This window comes from Aethalodelphis obliquidens, unplaced genomic scaffold, assembly GCF_003676395.1.
Source record: "Aethalodelphis obliquidens isolate GAN/ISIS:26980383/991018 unplaced genomic scaffold, ASM367639v1 scaffold9, whole genome shotgun sequence".
In the NCBI taxonomy this organism is placed as follows: Eukaryota; Metazoa; Chordata; class Mammalia; order Artiodactyla; family Delphinidae; genus Aethalodelphis; species Aethalodelphis obliquidens.
In genome coordinates, this window is record NW_020837953.1 from 48,550,849 (window position 1) to 48,574,543 (window position 23,695).

Below are 23,695 nucleotides of genomic sequence, written 5' to 3' on the forward strand. Positions count from 1 at the left end.
GTAGGGCGGCAGATGGGCTCTGGGTCCTGGGTCTCTGGGTCGGGCAGGGGCAGATGATAGCACCTCATCCGGGAACCTCCTGCTGCCTTCGATCTTTGATGAGGCTCAGTTTGGGCTGGCCGTGGATTTGAAGATAAGTGCTCCGTAAATGTTAGCATGTGAGTTAGTGCTGGCGGTGTCCCGACACCCGGAGGGAGCTCGTTAGTTGGCAGGTGTGTTATGAGTCACCTGTGACTGATGACAGCTGAGAAGCTGACAGATTTGGAAGAAGAACTTACAGGAGTGATTCAGGGTCGTCCTGTAATAATGTCATCGCTCACTTGCTGCTCTACTTTGTGGTGGGAAGCTCCAGGACTGGCTGTGTGTCAGGAGCAGGTTGGCCAAGGGAGGGGGCCCCACGTGGGAGCACCTCTGAACTGCCACAGAGAACAGGAGGTCAGGAAGCGGGTCCCTTGGGGCCGAGGGAGGCCGTGTGTTCTGCCTGGGTGGCCTTCCCTTGCTGGAGCAGACGGCCCAACTCTGAGGGGCTTAGGCAGTAAAAGGGGTCTGTTGGATCAGCAGCCGTAAGAGTTGAGAGGCAAGGGGGCTTCCAGCTAGGGGGACCCAGTGGTGTCATCCAGGGCCCTGTTTCTTTGCCTTTGGAGGGTCAGCTTTGGGTTCAGGCCAGGCACCCTCGTGGCTGGGAATGTGTGTAGCAGCAGTGCAGGGCTTCGTGGACACCCCCTGCCCCATCCAGCAGGAGGGAAAGCTGGCTTGTGTCCTAGCTGTCCGCACAGGAGACCCAGGGGTGCCCCTGCCTGGACCGGTTGAGTCACATGCCCCCTGGATCAGTGACTGTGGCCTGGGATGGCGTGTGCTGATTGGTGGAATGGATCTGTGGGTGGGGCTGGCACAGCTCAGGGCTGCCTGGAGCAAATGGGAAATCGGGGTGAGGGCCCTGTTCCAAGCACCTGTGCTAACTCCGTCCCTCCTGTGACGTAGGTGCTGTTATCCCCATTTTACAGATGGGGAAACTGAGGCATAGAGAGATGAAGTAGCTTGTCCACCTCTCACTGCTAGTATGTGGCAGAGCCAGGATTGGAGCCTGCCTCTGTCCAGCAGGTTCCAATCTCATAGCCAGCACCACCGCCCACCCCTCCCTTCCTAGCCATCCGGGGTCTGCTTTGTGACCTGACGCCTGGGCTGGCTGGCTGTCTTTGTGCCCTTGGGAACTCGCGCACCTCCCTGGGCTTCGGTGCCCCATCTGGAGAGTGAAGCAGGAGCCGAGGGACCCTCTCTGGGCTGTGCCCTGAGCTGGGCCACTGCCCTGACCAGGGCACACCTTCCTGGTCCCTGAACCCGCAGTGACCTGCCCTTTCACGAGGTCCGAGTGTGACTGTACTAGGTGATCTCCTGGGGTGGACAGAGTGAGTCCTGATATTATTCCTGCCCTGGACATGCACGTGGCTTCCCCCCAAACCCCCGCATTAGCCCCCCAGGCGTGTGGCCCGCACCCCGTCATGAGCTGGCATCTGGGCCGTTCCCACTGATCAAGGGGCTGGCGGCCTGAGATGCTGTAGGATTTCAGTGGTCGGTGAGAACTGCTCTCGTTAAGTTGCTGACATAATCCTCCTGCTTTTCCGAGGCGCCCTGGGTGGGGCCCTGGTGGGGGGTTCAGGGTAAAAGGACCCCCACCTCTCATTCCACCTCCGGCCTGTGTGTCCGTAGGAGCCCAAGTCCTCGGGGCAGCTCATGGCCGAGTGGGGCCTGGACGACGTGGACTACCCGTTCTCAGAGGCCGACTATCACACGCTGACCAACTACAAAGCCTTCAGCCAGTTCCTCAGGTGGGCCTCGGGGCCACCATGGCTGGGCATCCACGGAGACTGCCCTCGAGGCCTGCCTCCCCCCGGGGCACCAAGTGGGGTGGCCAGAGGGGCAGGGCCCCGGGCTCCTGGGGTGGGCTTCCAGGCTGACATTGACCCTGGGCAGAGCTGGCAGGAGGGGCAGGCAGGACCCTTCCATCTCAACAGGTGGTCCTGCTTTCCCTCGCTGGTCCTACCCCCAGGGATGGCAACCCCAGTCATTCCCAGGGGTCTTGAGCCCCCGTGGCCACACTCAGCTCTAAAAGAAATGGGACTGGACCCCTGCCTCTGGCCCCTCGGGTCTTACAGGGTCTGAAAACCCAATTAGAAGATCACCGGCCACATAAACAGGGAATCGGGAGCCTTGGGGCTGGACTGCTGTCTCTGTCTTGGTCCTCTTCCCTGCCCTCCTTTCTGCCCAGTTTTCCCAGTTTGCTGTATATGCCAGGTGTGGGACTTGGGAGAAGAAGGGTGGGCCCTGCGGGGGGTCACATGGGGGTCTCATCCCTTCCACGGGGCTGTCCTCACCTTCCTGCCTCTCCCCCCACGCAGGCCACTCATCGCCAAGAAGAACCCGAAGATCCCCATGTCCAAAATGATGACCGTCCTGGGCGCCAAGTGGCGAGAGTTCAGCGCCAACAACCCCTTTAAGGGCAGCTCGGCGGCGGCAGCCGCAGCAGCGGTGGCCGCGGCCGTGGAGACGGTCACCATCGCGCCTCCGCTGGCCATCAGCCCCCAGCAGGCACCCCAGCCTGTGCCCGTCCGCAAGGCCAAGACCAAGGAGGGCAAGGGTAAGGCTGCACCCAGTCCTGCTGGCAGAGGGCCCCCAGGCCCTACAGTCTGGGACAAACGGGCCCGTCTCTATCAAGGACCCAGTGCGTTGGTTGACCTTGGACCCACCCACCCTTCCTCAGCTGTGTTGTGGCATCTGCCCTGCCTCTCTCTTGGGGCTGCTGGCGAAGTGGAGGAGGCGGTGGGCTCAGAGCTTTGGGAGTTTTCCCAGGTGTGGAGGAGGGGACAGAGGTGTGGCCCGTGCTACTGGGAGTTAGGGGGCTCTTGGGTTGGAGCCTGCACCATTCCCAGGGGGAAGGGGTCCCAAGGTGACCCGTGGATCGCTCTCCTCTGAGCACCCGGCCCTTGGGGTAACGGATGTACATGGGCGTGGGCGTGGACAGGGCTGCCTTCCCAGGGAGGCCAGGAAGGAGGTCCAGATACAAAATCAGACTCTGTGGTGGTGTCTGGGTGGGGAGAATAGGGACAGCAGAGGCTCTCTGCGACTTGAAGTTCTAGGGGAGGGACCTTTCTTCCCCGGATGGAGGATTTATGGCCCCACTGGGAGTAGGGACATTGATCTCCCTGGGGCTCTGAGTGGTGGTGTTGCCTGCAGCTCACCTTCCTGGGTGCCCTGACCTGGGTTTTTTTGGCTGCGTTGGGTCTTTGTTGCTGCACGTGGGCTTTCTCTCGTTGCGGCGAGCGGGGTCTACTCTTCATTGCGGTGTGTGGGCTTCTCATTGCAGTGGCTTCTCTTGTTGCGGAGCACGGGCTCTAGGTGCACGGGCTTCAGTAGTTGTGGCACGCGGGCTCGGTAGTTGTGGCTCGTGGGCTCTAGAGCACAGGCTCAGGAGTTGTGGCGCACAGGCTTAGTGTCTCCGCGGCATGTGGGATCTTCCCGGACCAGGGATCGAACCCGTGTCCCCCGCATTGGCAGGCGGATTCGTAACCACTGCGCCACCAAGGAAGTCCCCTGACCTGGGTTTTGATGGGGGGCAGAGCGGACGCTGGGGACCCCTTGTTTCTGCCCCAAGGAGCTTTGGTTTCTGGGATAATGCCTCTCTGTAGCAGGTCCCACAGGGGGCCCCGGTGGGTGAGTGACGCGGGCTTGAGAGACTGCTTCCGCTCCCCTCCCTTGCTGTCTGCACAGCCAGGCTTCTTTCTCATTTCCTGTCGGGCTCCAGCTGCTGAGCTATCGATTCCCTGAGCTGCCTATTCAGAGCCTGAAAAATTGAAATAGATTTTCCGTGGCGCCACTGAGGTTACAGCTGGGCTCGCAGACCCAGCTCTCTGTGTGTGATGTGGGCGGAGGAGGGCCTGGGGCGAGGCCATCTGCCTTTAGGCCCCCACTTGCCCTGCTCGGCCTGGTGGGAGAGGCTGCTGGGGGCGGTCATTACTCCCCAGGTGACTAATTGTCCTGTGACCAGTTCCATAAAAACAACCTCACCCCTGCTGGCCACCTGGGAGCCAGCATTTCCTGGGGATGATGGGCAGAGGCGAGGGCGGTCTTGAGTGGTGCTGGTGTGTGGGGTATGGCAGACAGCCCGGAGGCTGGCAGCTGGGGAAAGGGCTTCTTGCCCTAGCACATCCCTCCAGGGCCTAGGTATGGTCCGCAGGTGGGTCGGTGTGCCCTTAGTGGCCCGGAGGCTGGCAGCTGGGGAAAGGGCTTCTTGCCCTAGCACATCCCTCCAGGGCCTAGGATGGTCCGCAGGTGGGTCGGTGTGCCCTTAGTGGCCCTGGGGGCTGGTGGCTCCACTGGGGACAGCCCCTTTCTGGGGAGAGGGATGGGACAGGGCTGTTCCTAAGATGGCAGCACAGCGGCCAGAGCGGGGACTGGGCCAGGGTTCTTCTCTGGCTTCCCCTCTGCTGTGCAAGGACGTCACCTTTCCGAGCCTCAGTCTTCTCATCCGAGAAGGGGCAGCGGCAGAAACCACCCTTTCCTTAAAGCGGGTTCTCAAGGCCGAGTGAGAGCATGGCGGTGAGTGAGTGAGCCGTGGCGGGCGCTGGCTATTCCACCGGTGCTTTTCAGGGCCTGGAGTGAGGAAGAAGATCAAAGGCTCCAAGGATGTGAAGAAAAAGGGCAAAGGGAGAAAGGTGGCCGGGCTCAAGTTCCGCTTCGGAGGGGTTGGCAGCAAGAGGAAGAAAGGCTCCTCGGTGAGTGCGAGTGTGAGAGAGTGTGTGTGTGTGTGTGTGTGAGTGCGAGTGTGAGTGTGTGTGCGTGCGTGTGCGTGCGTGTGTGTGTGTGTAACATGCAAAGGTTGGGTGACGTGGAAAGCAGGGCTATCAGTTCATTCTCCTGAACCAGGCAGGGGGCAGGTCTTGTACACACCATCCCCTCGCCCCTGCCCCAGACTCTCCCATTCTACATTCAGGCCTGCTGAGCTTGTTTCCCCACCTGACTGGTGAGGGGCTCAGCCTGGATCCTTCCAAGGCCCCCTGTAGCTTGGACTCTGGGTGGGTAGCTCTCCTGCCCACCTTGCTGAGCTGGGGGCTCAGTCCTGGCTCCTTCCGCCCCAACTGCCTCTCCATCTGGGCAGCAGGCGGGAGAGTCCTGGGGGGCGCCTGGATGCCCAGGTCTGCTGGGAGGGCAGGCCCCAGGAAGGTGGCATGTAGGCAGGATAGGGCTGGGCTGGAACCCTGCCCCTCCCTTGCCCTCCCAGGGCCAGCTCTGTCACCAGCTTTGGAATGACCCTAAGTCCGTGTCTGAGCCTTTGAGCCCTCTTTCTCCGGGGGTAGAGGCATTCACCCCCATCCTGCCCCTACAGGGCACCTGTTTCCCTCACCTGACCCAGCCCTGCGGAGGGGCAGAGATGGAAGCCATCTCTTTGTCCCTTCATAGGGGCAAGTGACAGGTCTCAAGTTTAGCTGCTGTGGAGGGGAGCACGGAGCAGCAGGCATGGTCCAGCCCGGAGCTGGTGGTCCAGCTCAGGTTAGCTTTTGAGCACAAACTAATGTGCTAGGCCCTCTGCTCCACCACGGTGGGCCCTGCTCTGGAGCTGCTCGCAGGCTGGAAGGGTTTGGGCACATGCACTGGGAGAGAGCCAATGACAGGCAGATGGGACAGGTCGGACCTGGCACAAGGCTGTGCAACAGGTCTCATTAGGGAGAGATCTGGGAAGGCTCCTTGGGGGAGGTGTCCTTAGGGCTTCCCCTTGAGGGATGTGTAGGAGTTTGGCAGGGTGGAGGGCAGGGCCTGGGAGAGTTCCGGAGGTGGAAAGTGTGGGGAGGGTCTGAGGGCTGGAGAGCAGGGCTTGGGGAGGAGGGTGGAAGGCCATCAGGCTGGACCGGTGGGCTGAGGGTTTTCTAGCTGGGTGGAGGGACGAGATGAACCAGAGACAGACAGCACTGTGCCTCTGGAGCCTCCCCTGTGCCCTGCCCCGCCCCCCAGGCCTGCGAAGCCTGCAGATGAGCCCCCAGGGCTGGCTCCAGGCTCACAGCGCCTCCCCCCCCCCCCCGCTTCCACAGAGTGAGGAGGAGCAGCGGGAGGGGTCGGACTTGGACAGTGCCAGCATCCACAGCGCCTCTGTGCGCTCGGAGTGTTCTGCCCTGATGGGGAGGAAGAGCAAGAGGAGGCGCCAGAAGAAGAGAAGTAAGAGTCCTGTCTGCACGGTTCACATGGCCACCGCGGCGCATGTGGGCATGCAGAGCCCCCTCGGGGAGCGGAGAAGGGCACCCCTCAGCAGGAAGCCCCCCTGTGCTTCCTCAAGCACCCTGGCCTCTGTGGTTAGGAGAGGGGGTCCTGTCGAAGTGAGTCTGCATACGTTAGGGACCCGTGATGTGAGCCACCCCAGGGCATTTGCACTGGCAGAGGGGGGCACAGGAGGAGTTGCTTCTTAACCTCATCCACCCTCTACCCATGTATCCCCTCAGCCCCATTCCCCTACCCATCCTCGTTCCCCCTCTCCATCCTCGTTCCCTCCCTCCCTTGTCTTTATTTATCCAGCCATTCATCTTTCCATGCATTCACCCATCTTTCTTCTTTCCTTCCTTCTCCCTCCTTCCCTTCCTTTCCTTTTATCCATCTTCCATCCATCTCTTCACCCCTTTACTCTTTCAGTCCTCCTGTTGACCCTGTCTGTCCACCCACCACCCAACATCTATTGAGAGCCTAGTATGCGCCAGGGCAGCCTGGCGTGGAGATTGGCTGTGCACTGGGAGTGGGAACAAGGCCCTCCATGACTGCCTCTGCCCCCTCCGCAGTTGATGACGGTGATGGCTATGAGACGGACCACCAGGACTACTGTGAGGTGTGCCAGCAGGGTGGGGAGATCATCCTGTGCGACACCTGCCCGAGGGCCTACCACCTCGTCTGCCTGGACCCAGAGCTGGAGAAAGCTCCCGAGGGCAAGTGGAGCTGTCCCCACTGTGTAAGCCCTTGGCAGACGCGCCGGGGCGGGATTTTGTCTGTGCCTGGCTTCCGGACTCCTGCACGGTCTTCTGGGGCAGAACATGGGGAAGTGCGAGTGGGAGGGAGGGAGTCGCTCCCTGGTGGAGGTGGGGTCCTGGTCCAGGGTGCCTCCACCTGGACTCCCCCCCTCCAGGAGAAGGAGGGGATCCAGTGGGAGCCGAAGGACGACGACGACGAGGAGGAGGAGGGCGGCTGCGAGGAGGAGGAGGACGACCACATGGAGTTCTGCCGCGTGTGCAAGGACGGCGGCGAGCTGCTCTGCTGCGACGCCTGCCCCTCCTCCTACCACCTGCACTGCCTCAACCCGCCGCTGCCCGAGATCCCAAACGGTGAATGGCTCTGCCCGCGCTGTACTGTGAGTGTTACGCCGGCCCGCGCCGAACGCCCCGCCCCCCGGCAAGGCCCCGCCCATCACGACCAGGCCCCTCCCCCGGCAAGGACCTGCGCACAAAGGTCCCACCCACCGAGGCCCCACCCCAGCAGGCCCTGTCCACCAAAGCCCCGCCTCCCCCGGCCCAGGCCACGCCCACCACGCCCATCGCCCATGCTGCTCCAGGCCTCACCTACGAAGGCCCCGGCTGGCTCTCCGCCTACCAAGACCTTTAACCCGCCCCTTCCCGTCCAGGACACGCCCCACGAGTACCCACCCAACCCCCGCCGCCACCGCCCCGTCGGGGCTCAGTCCCAGGCCCCCTCCCATGTGCCCCGAGTCCCGGCCACCGCCTCACCCTGGCCTGCTCTGCTTGCAATCCCCTTCACACTTTCTGGAAACAGCCGCTATGAGAAGAGAAAAGCGGTGGTGATAATCCCACCACCGCCCACCACAGCCACCGTTTACTGGGCATCCCTCTAACACCTACTGAGTTTTCCAGTACCAGGCCTTTCGTTATTCCCATTTTTAGATGAGAAAACTGAGGCTCAGGGAGGTAAAGTGACTTGCCCAAGGCCACACAAGGCTGAACTGTCCACTCAGACTCAGACTGGACCTGGTTCTTGTCACAGGGCTGGGGGTGGCGAGAGGGTAGGAGGCCTTTGGGGCTGGGGCCTCAGTTTCTGCGGGGAGAGGAGAGCACCCGCCCCTCCCCCCCCATTCACTGTAGGCATTTGAAGGCCACCATGCTCCGAGTTGTCCCCAGCCCACCCCTAGTGCTGGGTCCCCCACCCTGTGGATCCTGGGCTGTGCCGTGCCAGCCCTCGGTTACCTGTGTGCATATGGGCTTCCGTTATGCGTGTGTATGTGTGTGTGCACGTGTGTGTGTGCAGACCCGTATCGCCTCATCAGCGTGCACGGCATGGGTGGTCTCCTGAGGACAGAGTGGTGTCTTGGAGTCGCTGTGGTGCTGTCTGACTTGGAGTAGTACAGCTTGTTGGAGGGAGCCTCGGGGTGGGGCCCTGCAGCTAAGCCCTGAACTTGGGGACCCTCCTCTGTCCACAGTGTCCCCCGCTGAAGGGCAAAGTCCAGCGGATCCTGCATTGGAGGTGGACAGAGCCCCCAGCCCCCTTCATGGTGGGGCTGCCGGGCTCCGACGTAGAGCCTGGCGTTCCACCACCCAAGCCCCTAGAGGGCATCCCGGAGAGAGAGTTTTTTGTCAAGTGGGCTGGGCTCTCCTACTGGCACTGCTCCTGGGTGAAGGAGCTGCAGGTGAGGCACCTGGGCAGGTGTGGCTGTGCTCAGGACCTAAACGCCCTGACCAGCTCCCCGAGTGAGGGGCATTGCTGGGAGTTGGGGACGGGGAGGCGGAAGGTGAGGATTGGCTTGCTTGGGACCCAGGCTGGGGGCTGGGGGAGCTGGGTTGGGGGACATGGGGGGGTTCACGGCCCATCTCCCTCCTGTAACCTCTGCCCCCTCTGCGAGCAGCTGGAGCTCTACCACACGGTGATGTATCGCAACTACCAAAGAAAGAACGACATGGATGAGCCACCGCCCTTTGACTATGGCTCTGGCGATGAGGATGGCAAGAGCGAGAAAAGGAAGAACAAAGACCCCCTCTATGCCAAGATGGAGGAGCGCTTCTACCGCTACGGCATCAAGCCCGAGTGGATGATGGTCCACCGCATCCTGAACCACAGGTGTGTGCTCGGCGGGTGGGGCCCTGCGCCTCGCTGAGGTGGGTGCCTGCAGGTCTGGGACACCTGTTAACTGGGCTCAGGACCACGCGTGGCTGTGGTGGCGGAAGGGGCCCCACTGTCGGTGATGTGACTGTCCAGCTGGAGGGGTCTTCGTGCACCTGGGTACGTGGATGCACACGTGTGTAAACTTGCATGTGCATGCGTGTCACTCTCATGGTAGAGCAGTTCCTAAGTCATATGTCTAAAGAGGCAACTTGACGAACGGCCAGTGGAAGCTGTAGATGGGACACTTGGGGGGTCGGGACCCTTGTGCTCCTGGCATCAGTGCTTGATACCTGCCGGAAGGTCCTGGGGACCCGGGTGGGCCTGAGCTGTGGAGTGAGTACATGCTTGCTGCTCCTTTATAACACAGCTGACACCACCGAGTGCCATCTATCAAGAGGTAGGTGTTTTATTTCCGCCTTCGTGTTTATGGATGCCAGCACGGTTAAGTCACTTGCCCAGAGTCACACAGGCAAGAGGCAGGGGTGCTGGGATTTGAACCCAGTGCTTTTCTGAGGGCAGGACTTGCTTTCTTAGCCATTGTTCCAAACCCCAGTGCCCCTGCAACAGCTCTTTGTTGAGCAGTGTGAAATTGCCCAGGTGATGGTGGTCAGAGGCTGCAGAGACCAGACGCAGACACCAAGGCAGGGGGGCCCCGGACTGCAAGAGTGGCTTTGGTTTGGTGGGGAGGTGGGAGGTTTTGCTCATTCTTTTTTTTTAATTAGTTAATTAATTTTATTTATTTTTGGCTGCATGGGGTCTTTGTTGTTGCGTGTGGGCTTTCTCTAGTTGCCGTGAGCAGGGACTGCTCTTCGTTGTGGTGCGTGGCCTCCCATCTCCCTCTGCTCTGCCACTTCTCTTGTTGTAGAGCATGGGCTCTAGGTGCGCGGGCTTCAGTAGTTGTGACTCACAGGCTCAGTAGTTGTGGCGCACGGGCTTAGTTGCTCCGTGGCATGTGGGATCTTCCCGGACCAGGGCTCGAACCTGTGTCCCCTGCGTTGGCAGGCAGATTCTTAACCACTGAGCCACCAGGGAAGCCCCTCTTGCTCATTCTTGAGCTCAGGCGCTTGAGAACCGGCGGTGGCTGACAGGTGGGCTCAGGGTGGGGCCCACGGAGGCTCTGCCTCGGGGGGACTTGGGATCCAGCAGACCACAGGCGTCCCGAAGGCAGGAGTTGGGTAGAGCAGAGTTTAAGAACCTGATCCTGTCAGTTGGATTTCAGCCCTGGCTCCCATTTTCCGGGCTCTGTGCTTCTGTGTTTCTCACGTGAAATGGGATAATGAGAGTACCCACCCCACAGGGCTGCTGCGGGGGTTCAAGGAGTGTGCCAGCGCCTGCTAGCGTGGCCGTCAGGAAGATGGGCCAGGGGAATTTGAAAAAGTACTCCCTCGACTATGAAATGCCTCATCCTCCCATCCCCAGCCCTCATGTGACCTGAGCCCCCCCCTCCGTTGAACTGATCCACAATTTTTTTACCTTTGTTAAATTGCATGTTCAAAACAAAAGTGGCAAGTTTTCTCCCTGCCTTCAAAGCGGGGTAGGTGAATTTCCTCCAAATGTATTACCTGAATGGAGTCTGAGTAATAACCAATCATTTATTGAAAAAAAAAAATCCATCGGTTTCCACAGTGACTGGGGATCGGTCTTTCTGTCCATGGCCCCCAGGCTAGCCGTGGCACCCCTGGCCCTGCAGCGCTGCCCTGGCTCGGTTGCCCAGTGCACTCAGGTTGGGTGGGAGGCCCCAGGCCCCTCCCAGGAGCCACATTCAAGCTGCAGTGCAAGGTGCTTCTCTGCAGCAACCCCTCTGGGCTGCTGGCTGGGGCATCAGGTCCGTGTCCGCGGGGGTCTTTGGGAGAGGGCATCCCACCTGCAAGAATTACATTCGTCTCTACTTTGCAGGGATTGGCCCCAGACCGGGATGGGCACCCCTCCAGTCCTTGGGAGGTTTTTTTTTTTTTTTTGGCCACTCCGTGCGGCATGCGGGATCTTAGTTCCCCGACCAGGGATGAAACCCGTGCCCCCTGCAGTGGAAGCTCGGAGTCTTAACCACTGGACCGCCAGGGAAGTCCCTCTTTGGGAGTTTTTTTTTTTTTTTTTTTTTTGCCGTACGTGGGCCTCTCACCGTTGTGGCCTCTCCCGTTGCGGAACACAGCCTCCGGATGCGCAGGCTCAGCGGCCATGGCTCACGGGCCCAGCTGCTCCGCGGCATGTGGGATCTTCCCGGACCGAGGCACGAACCCGTGTCCCCTGCATTGGCAGGCGGACTCTCAAACACTGCGCCACCAAGGAAGCCCCCTCTTTGGGAGTTTTTAAGCGAGAAAACGAAGGTCTGTGGTCAGGGGAGAACCATCTGACTCAGTAATTGAGAATTCCGGGGGAATCCTCATGACTGAATGGGATTCACAGCCACCGAGGATGGAGTGGATGCTGGTTCTGTGCTCCCCCATTAGCGTGGCCTCCCAGATGTCCCTCTGCTCTGCCACTCAACCCGTTCCCTCCTCCCTCCCTCTCACTAGCTGTGTGGCCTTGGCCAAGCTGTCTGACCTCTCTGGAGTCCCTGCCTGGTGCCGCCCTCCTGGCTGGGGCTCCCAGGGGACCGCGGGGGTGAGAGGCTTTGCATCCTGTGAGGTGCCCTCCGTGGACTCTTGCCTGGGTGACCCGCCCTCCTCCATCTGTTTACCATGTTGCAGCTTCGACAAAAAGGGGGATGTGCATTACCTGATCAAGTGGAAAGACCTGCCCTACGACCAGTGCACCTGGGAGATTGATGACATTGACATCCCCTACTACGACAACCTGAAGCAGGCCTACTGGGGCCACAGGTGGGCCACGGTGGGGCCCCTGGGCGGGGCCTCCCACCCCCCACCAGCCTGAGCTCTGCTCTCATCATCCTGTGCTCTTTCCCAGGGAATTGATGCTGGGGGAGGACGCCAGGCTGCCCAAGAGGCTGGTCAAGAAGGGCAAGAAGCTGAAGGACGACAAACAGGAGAAGCCCCCGGACACGCCCATTGTGGATGTGAGCGGGGAGGGGCTCTGGGGTGGGGTTGCCAGGGCCTCCACCGAGGCTTGGCCGTGGCGGAGGGTATGGTCTCCGGACGTCTCCGGAGAACTCGTACTGCGGGTCTATGCACACGGAGCCGCACCTGTGCAGGAGGGGGCTCTACGGCTCAGTCAGGGACAAGGGTGACAGGACCCAGCCCTTCCCCGCAGAGGAGGGCTCACACCCTGGGGTCTGGGTCCCCCAGCCTCATGCAGAGCGGCAGCTCCTGGGGGACAGAGCGATTTGAAGGATGGGTCACCAGTGCACAGACTGTGGAGCAGATAGTCTCTACTCAGCGCAGCTCACGAAATTGCATTCCTTTAGTTGAGCTAATTCCAAGCACTTAAATCAAAAAGTGTGTTTCCTACTTCAGGAACATAATTGCTGATTTGCTAATTACACACCATTCTTATCTGTTCAGGGGCAGAGACCCACAACTTGCCCCGGAGCTTTGAGCCCATCGGGGAGTGGAAGGTTGACTGTTATTCATTTAGCAAACTTCTCTGGGTGTCTGCTAGCACCTAGCCCTGGGCTGGCCCTGGGGGAACAAGGCCCTGCCCCCTGTTTCACGAAGTGCTCATCTTCCAAGGGCCCGTGGCGCGTACACACAGAAGTGGGAGATCGGCTTGAGACTGTGGGATGCCAGGGAAAGGTGAATGGGTCTGATACATCAGGAGGACTTCATGGGGGAGGTGGCCCCGAGCTGCAGGATAAAAGAGGTGATGTTCGGGATCAGGCATCCTGGGCATGCATCCAACAAATGTTGCCTAAGTGCTCACTGTGTCCTGGTCACTGTATGGGACTCAGAGGAGCAGGTCACCAATATGGTGACCACAAGCTGGGCTTAAAGTCAGAGAATCCAACACTTGGTAAACTGCCCTGATAGGAGAAGTATAGGGTCGACAAGGGAGGACGTGGTGGGAACACCTAAGCCGGGCCAGGAGTCAGGGAGGACTTCCTGGAGGAAGAAGCATTCCAGCTGTGACCTGAAGGATGAATAAGTTAGCAGGGATGAGAGGAGTGGGAAGAGTACCCCAGTCATAAGGAACTGCGTGTGCAAAGGCCTGGGGGCTGGGCCCTGGTGGCCCAGGATCCAGCGTACGTCTGAACCTCTGCCTCCTTGCAGCCCACGGTCAAGTTTGACAAGCAGCCGTGGTACATCGACTCCACGGGCGGCACACTGCACCCGTACCAGCTGGAGGGCCTTAACTGGCTGCGCTTTTCCTGGGCCCAGGGCACCGACACCATCCTGGCCGATGAGATGGGTCTGGGCAAGACAGTGCAGACCATCGTCTTCCTCTACTCCCTGTACAAGGAGGTTTGAGGCCCAGGCTGGGCGGCTGGGGAGGGGTAGCCGGTGCTGGCTGTGGGCTGGCAGCCTCAGCGCGTCTGTCTCCCTCCCCAGGGCCACTCCAAGGGGCCCTACCTGGTCAGTGCGCCCCTGTCCACCATCATCAACTGGGAACGTGAGTTTGAGATGTGGGCGCCCGACTTCTACGTGGTCACCTACACGGGGGACAAGGAGAGCCGCTCTGTGATCCGGGAGAACGAGTTTTCGTTTGAGGACAATGCCATTCGGAGTGGGAAGAAGGTGTTCCGGATGAAGGTGAGCACTCCTGACCCCGGGGACCCTGCACAGGTGCCCAGTCTGCCCTGGGGGCCGCAGGGGCCCTGCAGTCCGTCTGGGGTCTCTTCTCTTGGTCACTGGTGGAGGTAGGTAGTAGCTGGCACGGAGCTTCTCTTGAGGCAGAGTTACCTGCTGTATCCATGTCCTGGGGCAAAGAACCATAAACAGGGTGGCGGTGGGGCTGAAAACAGCAACAGAATGTATCCTCTCGCCGTTCTGGAGGCCAGGAGTCCGAGATCCAGCTGTCGGCGGGGTCCTGCTGCCCCTGAAGCTCTGGGGGAGGACCCTTCCGCGCCTCTTCCAGCATCTGGTGGCGGCAGGCGTTCCTTGGCAGTCCTTGGTTTGCAGCTGAATCACTTGGGTTTCTGCCTCTGTTGTCATGCGGCCGTCTCCCCTGTGTGTCTGTGTCTCTTCTTCTTATAAAGACACCACCCTAATCCAGGATGACCTCATTTTAACTAATGACACCTGCAAACACCCGAGCTCCAAAAGTCATATTCTGAGGTTTTGGGTGGACATGGATCTTGAGGGGACACGATTCAACCCAGTCCACCAGCTGTGTGACCTCTGGCAAGTCACTTAGCCTCTCTGTGCTTCAGAATCTTCTCAGCAAAATGGAGATAACAGACCCAGTCTAGAGTTGTGGAGGGTCGAATGAATAAGCATTAGGCAGGGCCGCTCAGACTTCCCTGTGCCCCCGGGTCAGCAGGGGCCTTGTTGAAGGGCAGGTTCTGATCCCGCAGCTCTGGGGTGGGGCCTGACAGAGTCCCAGATGATGTGCATGCTTTTGATTCTCAGGCTGCACTCCGAGAATCAGGACACAAAGCACTCAGTACTTCCCGCGCCTGGCACGCGGGGGCACTCAGGCAGTCTTGGCGCTCTCACGTGCTACCTGCAGTGCTGGGGGCTGGCGGATCACCTCCAGCCTCCCCAGGGTTCCTCACCTCGGCTTTCTCCCTCGTCTGGGGATGGTCGTGGCCCCAGGAGATGCTCAGTAACTATTTGTGTGGGTTTGTTTTTTTTTGGCTGTGCCGCGCGGCTTGTGGGAATCTTAGTTCCCCGGCCAGAGATTGAACCCCGGGCTATGGCAGTGAAAGCGCTGAGTCCTAACTACTGAACCGCCAGGCAATTCTCAGTAACTATTTGTTGAGTGAGGGAATGACTCAGTGATTCCAGAGGGATGGGCCTGTGGGCCTATCAGTCACAGAAACAACTTCTGAGCTCACCCTGGGGTCCTGCGATGGGCTGGGTGCTTTGCTGACTCAGCTTTTTTTTTTTTTTTTTTTTTAAAGAAGATGTTGGGGGTAGGAGTTTATTAATTTATTTATTTTTGCTGCGTTGGGTCTTTGTTTCTGTGCGAGGGCTTTCTCTAGTTGTGGCAAGGGGGGGCCTCTCTTCATCGCGGTGCGCAGGCCTCTCACTATCGCGGCCTCTCTTGTTGCGGAGCACAGGCTCCAGACGCACGGGCTCAGTAGTTGTGGCTCATGGGCCTAGTTGCTCCGCGGCATGTGGGATCCTCCCAGACCAGGGCTCGAACCCGTGTTCCCTGCATTAGCAGGCAGATTCTCAACCACTGTGCCACCAGGGAAGCCCTCAGCTTTTCAATTTACTTTATTTTTTAAAACTGTAGGAAAATACACATAACTTAGAGTGTATCATCTTCACCATTTTTACAAGTACGGTTCGTGGACATCAAGGACATTTATACTGCTGTGCAGCCATCACCCCCCTCTCCAGAGCTCCTCATCTTGTAAAACTGAAACTCTGTCCCCATTAAACACTAGCTTCCACCAGCCCCCGGCAACCTCCTACTTTTGGTCTCTGAATTTGATTATTCTTGGTACTTCATGTAAGTGGAATCATACAGTATTCGTCCTTCTGTGTCTGGCTCATTTCACTCAGCACGTTGTAGCATGTGTCAGGATTTCTTTCCTTTTTAAGACTGGATGACATTCCATCGTGTGATAGACCACCTTCTGTTTATCCATTCATCTGCCTGTGGATACTTGAGTGTTTCTACCTTTTGGTTCTTGTGAATAATGCTATGAACATAGGTGTGCAGAAATATTCATTCAAGTCCCTGCTTTCACTTCTTCTGAGTCTATAACCAGAATTGGAAATGCTGGATCGCATGGCAATTCTATGTGTAATTTTGTTTGTTTTTATATTATTTTTAAAAAATTTTATTGGTGTATAGTTGATTTACAATGTTGTCTTCGTTTCAGGTGTACAGCAAAGTGACTCGGTTATCCATATACATATATCCACTCTTTTTTAGATTCTTTTCCCATATAGGTCATTACAGAGTATTGAGTAGAGTTCCCTGTGCTATACAGTAGGTCCTTATTAGTTATCTATTTCATATATAGTAGTGTGTATATGTCAGTCCCAGTCTCCCAATTTATCCCTCCCCCTGTTTTTCCCCATAACCATAAGTCTGTTTTCTACATCTGTGACTCTGTTTCTCTCTTGTAAAAAAGATTCATTTGTACCATTTTTTTAGATTCCACATATAAGCGATATCATATGATATTTGTCTTTGTCTGACTTACTTCACTCAGTATGACAATTTCTAGATCCATCCATGTTGCTGTGAATGGCATTGTTTCATTCTTTTTTATGGCTGAGTAATATTCCATTGTATGTATGTACCACATCTTCTTTATCCATTCCCCTGTTGATGGAAACTTACATTGTTTCCATGTCTTGGCTCTTGTAAATAGTGCTGCAGTGAACACTGGGGTGCATGTGTCTTTTCGAGTTATGCTTTTCTTTGGATATATGCCCAGGAGTGGGATTGCTGGATCATATGGTAGCTCTATTTTTATAGTTTTTTTTTTTTTTTTGCGGTACGCAGGCCTCTCACTGTTGTGGCCTCTCCCATTGTGGAGCACAGGCTCCGGCTGTGCAGGCTTAGCGACCGTGGCTCACGGGCCCAGCCGCTCCGCGGCATATGGGATCCTCCCGGACCGGGGCACGAACCTGCGTCCCCTGCATCGGCAGGCGGACTCCCAACCCCTGCGCCACCAGGGAAGCCCTATTTTTATAGTTTTTTTAAGCAATCTCCATACAGTTCTCCGTAATATGTGTAATTTTTTGAGGAACAGACTTGCCCTTTTAATTCTTGTGGCATTCCTCCTGTAGACAGTATTGCTCCCTTTTTACAGGTGAGGCGACTGAGGCTTGGGGAGGTTAATTACCTTGACCAAGGTCTAACCCAAAAGAGCAGGGCTGGTGCACACCCAGGTGCCACCTACAGGCTCCCCTCTGCCTCTCTCAGCCCTTCCTGGGCCTCAGCTGACCCCTTTGCTCAGTGGCCTGTGTCTTCCTCTCAGTCCCAGGGCTCCCTGGGCTCTCTGGGGGTCCTGTCCACACTCCTCCTTGCCCCTTCGTCTCTGGAGACCCTGATCTGCTGCTCTCCCAGCTTTCCTCCCAAACGCCTCCCTCTCCCTCCAGAAAGAAGTGCAGATCAAATTCCATGTCCTGCTCACCTCCTACGAGCTCATCACCATCGACCAGGCCATCCTGGGCTCCATTGAGTGGGCCTGCCTCGTGGTGGATGAGGCCCACCGGCTCAAGAACAACCAGTCCAAGGTAGGAAGTGCTGACCGCTGGCCCCGGTGCTCCCTGGATGGGCCGGCCGCCTGGTGCCCCCTGACAGGCCCCCTGTCCCCCCTCCCCAAGTTCTTCAGGGTCCTGAACAGCTACAAGATCGATTACAAGCTGCTGCTGACGGGGACCCCCCTTCAGAACAACCTGGAGGAGCTCTTCCACCTGCTCAATTTCCTGACTCCAGAGAGGTTCAAGTGAGTCGGGGGGGCCGGCTGGGGAGCTGGGGCGGGGGGCAGCCAGCGAAGAGGGGTCAGTGCCCGTCCCGGCTCTGGGGCTGCTCGCTGGACCTCGGTTTCCTTGTCGGTAACGTGGGAGCGTTAGCTGTGTGCTGGGCCGTGCCGAGCCCCTGGGAAACATCTGCTGCTGCTAATCCTGCCATTTTTCCTCAGCTCTGCCCCTGAAGACCCTGGGGGTCCTCCTGGGATCCTGTCCCTTCCCCACACCCCTGGCCCATTCCTATCCCTCCACAAAGATTGAAGTGACCACATGGGGGGCAGCGATGGGAGGCAGAAGGCTGGGGTGGTGGTGGTGGAGATGGGGGTGAAGACAGAGCTCCGGCCTTCCTGTCTTCATCTGACCCCTCAGTTTCCTACTCAGGGGATTCAGGGTGGAGAATGCTGATTCTGGAATCAGGAGATGTATATTTGAGGGCAGGCTGGAGTGTATAACCTTGGGCACCCATCAGCCTCAGGTTCCTTATCTGCGATATGGCTAAGAGTCCTAGAGACTGCATGTCCGGGACAGCTTTGAGGACAGGAAGGCATCCTGTGTGGCTGAGACAGCTGCGATGGGTGGGGGTGACACAGGCTTAGACAGAGACTGGAAGGACACCTAGGGCAGGGCCAGGGCTCCGTGGCCCACCAGCCAGCCTGCCCTGTGACAGGCCTGCCCTGTGACCCTCTGGCAGGTGGCCGGGGGCGGGCTGGCTGGCCCGCTCCCCCACCCCAATCCTGGTTCCCTTTGCAGAGGGCTTTGGCCTGCTGCAGGCTCTCATCCCAGCTTTTTCTTGCAGCAACCTGGAGGGCTTCCTGGAGGAGTTTGCCGACATCTCCAAGGAAGACCAGATCAAGAAGCTGCATGACCTGCTGGGGCCGCACATGCTAAGGCGGCTCAAGGCTGATGTGTTCAAGAACATGCCGGCCAAGACCGAGCTGATCGTCCGCGTGGAACTGAGCCAGATGCAGAAGTGAGCAGCCTGCCCCGTGTCCCCTGGGCTTGTCTTCTAGATCAGAAGGGCCTGACCTGGCCTTCCTGGGCTGCTGCCCCGGGTGGGTGGGAGGGCCTTTCGGCCCCGCCCAGGCCTCAACTCAACCTTTTGCACATACTTCCTTCTTGGGGCCTCTTAGATTTCAGTGACCAGGGTTGGGGCTGCCTGGGCCCTTGCACTGTCCCCCAGCAACTTGCTGGGCAGCGCCAGGCCTGTGGCTTCACCTCTCGGGGCTCCCCGTGGTCTTTCTGTAACTGGTACTAGGGCAGCAGCCCCCAGGCTCCCCGCAGAGCAGAGTGCCCTCTCGGAGGCTGGTGTGGCCAGGTGTATCCAGCTTGCCTTTCCTCCTTCCTCTGGCAGGAAGTACTACAAGTTCATCCTCACGCGGAACTTCGAGGCGCTGAACTCCAAGGGGGGTGGGAACCAGGTGTCACTGCTCAACATCATGATGGACCTGAAGAAGTGTTGCAACCACCCTTACCTCTTCCCAGTGGCCGCTGTGGTAGGTCCCCGTGGCTGCCACTGTGGCCACCGTGGTAGGTGCCCTTGACCACCATGGTGAGTGCCTGAGGCTGCCATGGAAGGGCCTGAGGCCGTGGTAGGTGCATGTGGCCGTGTCGTGGTGGGTTTTCTGTGGCCCTTGTGGCAAGCAGCTGTGGCCGCCGTGGTGCCCCTGGCTGCTGGGAATGAGGATTTGGAGGCGATATGGGTCCCCACTGTGCCAGAAGTATCTGGAAACCTACCTCTGTCCACTGCCCAGCCAGGCCCTCTCCTTCCCTGGACCCCTGCTCGTGACCATAAAGTAATGGGGGGCATCGGGGCACCACAGAATCCCCGCCAGCCTCAGCGTCAGGGGACCGCAGGCCAGGATTCCGAGGGCTGACCTGGCAGTCGGGGAGGCCTGGGTGGGGACCCCAGGTGATCTGATGTGCTGCTCTGGGTGAGAGACTGGACCCCCAGCCAGACCCCCGGCTCCAGTCCTGTGGTCTCAGGACAGTCAGTGGTCCTCTTGGGGCCCCAGGTTTATCCTCTACGAAGTGGGGACAATAACAGCACCCCCTGAAAGGGTGAGGGCCAGACCAGAACGTCCACGTCAGTACCCTCGGCGAGAGCTCGGCACAGCGGTGCTCACCGCGGTCACGGCTATTCTGGTTCTAATTTAAACGCTCCATGGTTTACACCTTCCCCCTCCCCCATCCCTGCCCCCAAACAAGAAGACCAATGCAGAGTTCGGCGTGGAGGCCGTGCTGTGGGTGACCTAGACTCAACCAACCCCAGTCTGATCTCACCATGGTGGCCCAGCAGAGGCCTTTGGGCTAAGGTTCTTCCCAGCTGGGGGGCCGGGTTGGCCTTGCCTGGACGTGCCCTGCACATCCCTGCTGGGAAGGCCGGCTTGGCTCAGGGCTCTGTGTCATCCTTCGTCCACTGATGCCTGTGGTCTTGGTGGAGTGCCAGCAGGGGGAGATGGAGGGCAGGGCCAGCGAGTCTGAGCCCTGCCTGGGGAACGTGACGCTGGGAGCAGCCGTGTGACCTGCCCATGCGCCCTGCAGAACCTGGCCTGACCCGGGCTTGGGCTCGGTGCTCCACCCACTGTTGGGCCCTTGTCCACTCTCTGGGGCCTCTGGTGCAGAGTCAGAGAGGAGAGGGGAGCCCCCAATGCCCCACCTTCTGCTGTGTCCACAGGAGGCCCCTGTCCTGCCCAATGGCTCCTATGATGGCAGCTCTCTGGTCAAGTCTTCAGGGAAGCTCATGTTGCTGCAGAAGATGCTCAAGAAACTTCGGGACGAAGGGCACCGTGTACTTATCTTCTCCCAGGTGAGCTGCCCCCAGGTGGCTGCTGGCCTCCCTGCCTTCCCTAGCCCAACCCCACACCTGCAGAGGGCGTCCTGCCCCCACTAGCTGAGGGCACAGCCTGCCAGCAGCCCTCAGGTCCCGATGCCATCCCCACGTGGGTTGTGTGTCAAAAGTCGCTCCTCTGGGCCCTGGTGTGAGGAGAGCTGGTTGGGCGCCAAGTTCAAGGTGCTCAGGGCATGTTGGTGGGGAGGACCAACGTCCACCCCATCAGCTGCTCCTCTGGCCTGCTCCTCCTGGAGCGTTTGTCTAGGCTGGGATGACAGTCCTCTCCTCTCACGCGTGCAGCCCAGCTTCTCATGAAGGTGGGGCCCTGTGGTGGGGGCAGCTTGGCGGGGGTGTGTGTGTCCCTCTTTCTAGCTTGATCCTGCGGCATCACTTTTTGGGCGGTCAGAGGCAAAGCTGTCCAGCCCCAGAGGTTTGTTTGTCTGTGCACTTCCTTCATCCTTTTGCATCTGTCTTACGTGCGGCTCTGTGCTAGGCATGGGGGTCCAGCTCTTGTCCTCAAGACCCTCATAGTCTAGTGTGGGAGATGGAGGTTAGAGACAGTTATCCAGACCCAAGGTCATCTCTGTGATGGGGGTCAGGGATGGCCCTAGGGGCCTGGTGTGAAAAATGTTCCATGGTGGTGTGACTGAGCCAGAGACTAGGATGTGGCTCCTCCGTGTGCAACAGTCCACGTGTAACAGCTGCTCCTGCCTGCAAGCCCCTGATCCCACCCTGGGCCTGCAGCAGGCCGAGGAATCTGGGGAAAGCTGACCAAGCTGTGACTGTGGGCTGACCTGGAAACTGGATCCAGAATCCCCCAGCCCCTGCCAACGTAAGACATGATTCTGGGCTGAGGCCCCAAGGGACCAAGTAGAGGGAACTGCACAACTTCTAGAAGTGGGCACAGAGAGAAAGTGACAGAGATGGAGCCCTGCCAGCCAAAGTAAGCCTGAAAACCCCAATCACAAAACTCATGAAAACGTTCAATGAGACATTGAATGAGACGCCCCACAAAACAGTAAGCAGAACCCAAGTGGGAGGAATAATAGAACAGCCTGAAAAAGTTCAAATAAACACGTTTAGGAACCTCAAAGATACCAGAGCAACACTCATAAATCGCGAAGAAATCGATTAAACACAGGCAGCAAGAGATAAAATAAAACTAACTGGATAGGAAAAGGATCTGCATGAGAGGGAGAACAAAACATTTCAACAGACTGGATGAACTCTCAACACTGTTGAAGAGAATGGGGATGGATGGGAAACTGGCGTTGAGGAATTTCCCCAGAATGCAGCAGAGAGAGGCAAAGATAAGACTGAGAAATTACATGGAGGATGCCTTGAGAGGCTCTGGTAATTATGCACTAGGAGCTGCAGAAGAAGAAATAGAGAAAATGGCAGAGAAGTCAGACTTAATGGGAGTTTGCAGACAGACGTGGAGAAAGATGTGAGGTCTCAGGTCTGAGTACCAAGCAAGATAAATACAGTAAGTCCCCTACATGTGAACGAGTTGCATTCGGAGAGCGCGCGTTCGTTAAGTCCAATTTGTTCGTAAGTCCAACAAAGTTAGCCTAGGTACCCAACTAACACAATCGGCTATATAGTACTGTACTGTAACAGGTTTTTAAGACTTTTCACACAAATAACACATAAAAAACAAACAAAAAATAAAGAAAACATTTTTAATCTTATAGTATAGCACCTTGAAAAGTACAATAGTACCAGCTACATCACCGCCGCTTTTTTTTTTTTTTTTTTTTGCGGTACGCGGGCCTCTCACTGCTGTGGCCTCTCCCGTTGCGGAGCACAGGCTCCGGACGCGCAGGCTCAGCGGCCATGGCTCACAGGCCCAGCCGCTCCGCGGCATGTGGGATCTTCCTGGACCGGGGCACGAACCCGTGTCCCCTGCATCGGCAGGCGGACTGTCAACCACTGCGCCACCAGGGAAGCCCCATCACCGCCGCTTTTACGCTTGCTTCCAGACATCCTGGGCTTGAAATAAAGATACTGTACTACTGTACTCTATACAGTACTGTACAGTAAAGTACACAAAAGCACAACCGCTTGTAGAGGATGCATGCGTGTAACAGTGTACTCCAGACACGCACTAACTTATGTGATTGGACACGCGAATGCACGTTTGCATCTTTGAAGGTTCACAACTTGAAGGTTCGTATGTAGGGGACTTACTGTATAAAGAAAGGAAGCCCTAGGCACATCATAGGGAAAATGCCACACTTCAGACCTAGTATCTACAAAGGGATGACAATCAGACTGTCCTCAGATTTCACATCAGCAACAATAGGTGGCAGAAGACAACTGCAAAACCTTCAGTACACTGCGGGAAAATGGTGACTGATAATTTTATATCCAGCCAAACTCTCTCTCAAGATTGATTATGGCAGGAATATGGGAGCTCAGAAGGGACTGCTTTTCTCTTCTCATAGGAAAGGGTGAAATCAGGGAAGACATCACAGAGGAGGTGCTGTTTGAGTTTCCTAGGCGGTAAGGGGGTGGGAAGAGAGTTTAGGTAATTTGGGATGGTTGGAGAGTCTGAAGGAAGCATTGGGAAATGAAGCCCAGATTTGGGACTTTATCCTGGGGGGAGAGAGCAGGGAGGCACGTGCTTAGAGCTGTGTCTTAGGCAGATGGGGGTGGGGCTGGGGGGGGGGGATGGAGTGGCTCCGGCGGTTGAGGTTGGAGGCTGCATTCTTCTTCAGAGAATGGCCCTGCATCAGGTCTGCCTGGGTCCCACCTGTCTCCCCACTCAGCAGGCTGCTCTGTCGTCCCCCACCTGTCATGGGGTCCCTGCTCTGCGGCAGTGCCTCAGGCATACCATGTCCCCTGCAGATGACCAAGATGCTGGACCTCCTGGAGGACTTCCTGGAGTATGAGGGCTACAAATATGAGCGGATTGATGGTGGCATCACCGGGGGCCTCCGGCAAGAGGCGATTGACAGATTCAACGGTACCCCCGCCCCACCCCACCCCGGGCCTTCACTGGGGGGCCCCGTCTGCCTCTCCTCCTACGCTAGGCTCTTAGCCAGACCACTCAACTCATGGTCAGGGTAGCTGCTCCTCAAACGGCCGAAGAAAGCAGACCAGTCCTTAGGTCCTAATAGCTGGTAAAAGGGATTCATTCCGTGGAACTTGCCAGGGGCCTGCTGGGGTGCAAGAAGCCAGTAGATAACACTTGCTCAGAGCTGAGAAACAGACAAGGAGGAAAGCAGAAGGG

The 23,695-nt window shown here is 57.9% G+C and overlaps 1 protein-coding gene across 3 annotated transcripts in view; it reads left to right on the top strand.

Annotated features, from left to right (window-relative positions):
- The window catches only part of CHD5 (chromodomain helicase DNA binding protein 5), a 66,050-nt gene that overhangs the window by 18,496 nt on the left and 23,859 nt on the right, over positions 1–23,695 (top strand). For 2 of the 3 annotated variants that reach the window (XM_027110377.1, XM_027110378.1), the window contains exons 4-20: positions 1,708–1,826; positions 2,397–2,635; positions 4,645–4,769; positions 6,081–6,204; positions 6,816–7,378; positions 8,459–8,665; positions 8,882–9,093; positions 11,826–11,957; positions 12,043–12,151; positions 13,302–13,493; positions 13,581–13,781; positions 17,259–17,396; positions 17,487–17,608; positions 18,427–18,600; positions 18,982–19,123; positions 20,305–20,436; positions 23,311–23,428. In XM_027110377.1, coding sequence (XP_026966178.1) covers positions 1,708–1,826; positions 2,397–2,635; positions 4,645–4,769; positions 6,081–6,204; positions 6,816–7,378; positions 8,459–8,665; positions 8,882–9,093; positions 11,826–11,957; positions 12,043–12,151; positions 13,302–13,493; positions 13,581–13,781; positions 17,259–17,396; positions 17,487–17,608; positions 18,427–18,600; positions 18,982–19,123; positions 20,305–20,436; positions 23,311–23,428 — 3,049 coding nt within the window. The remainder of the gene's footprint in view (positions 1–1,707; positions 1,827–2,396; positions 2,636–4,644; positions 4,770–6,080; positions 6,205–6,815; positions 7,379–8,458; positions 8,666–8,881; positions 9,094–11,825; positions 11,958–12,042; positions 12,152–13,301; positions 13,494–13,580; positions 13,782–17,258; positions 17,397–17,486; positions 17,609–18,426; positions 18,601–18,981; positions 19,124–20,304; positions 20,437–23,310; positions 23,429–23,695) is intronic. The other variant, XM_027110379.1, reaches the window with a different exon arrangement.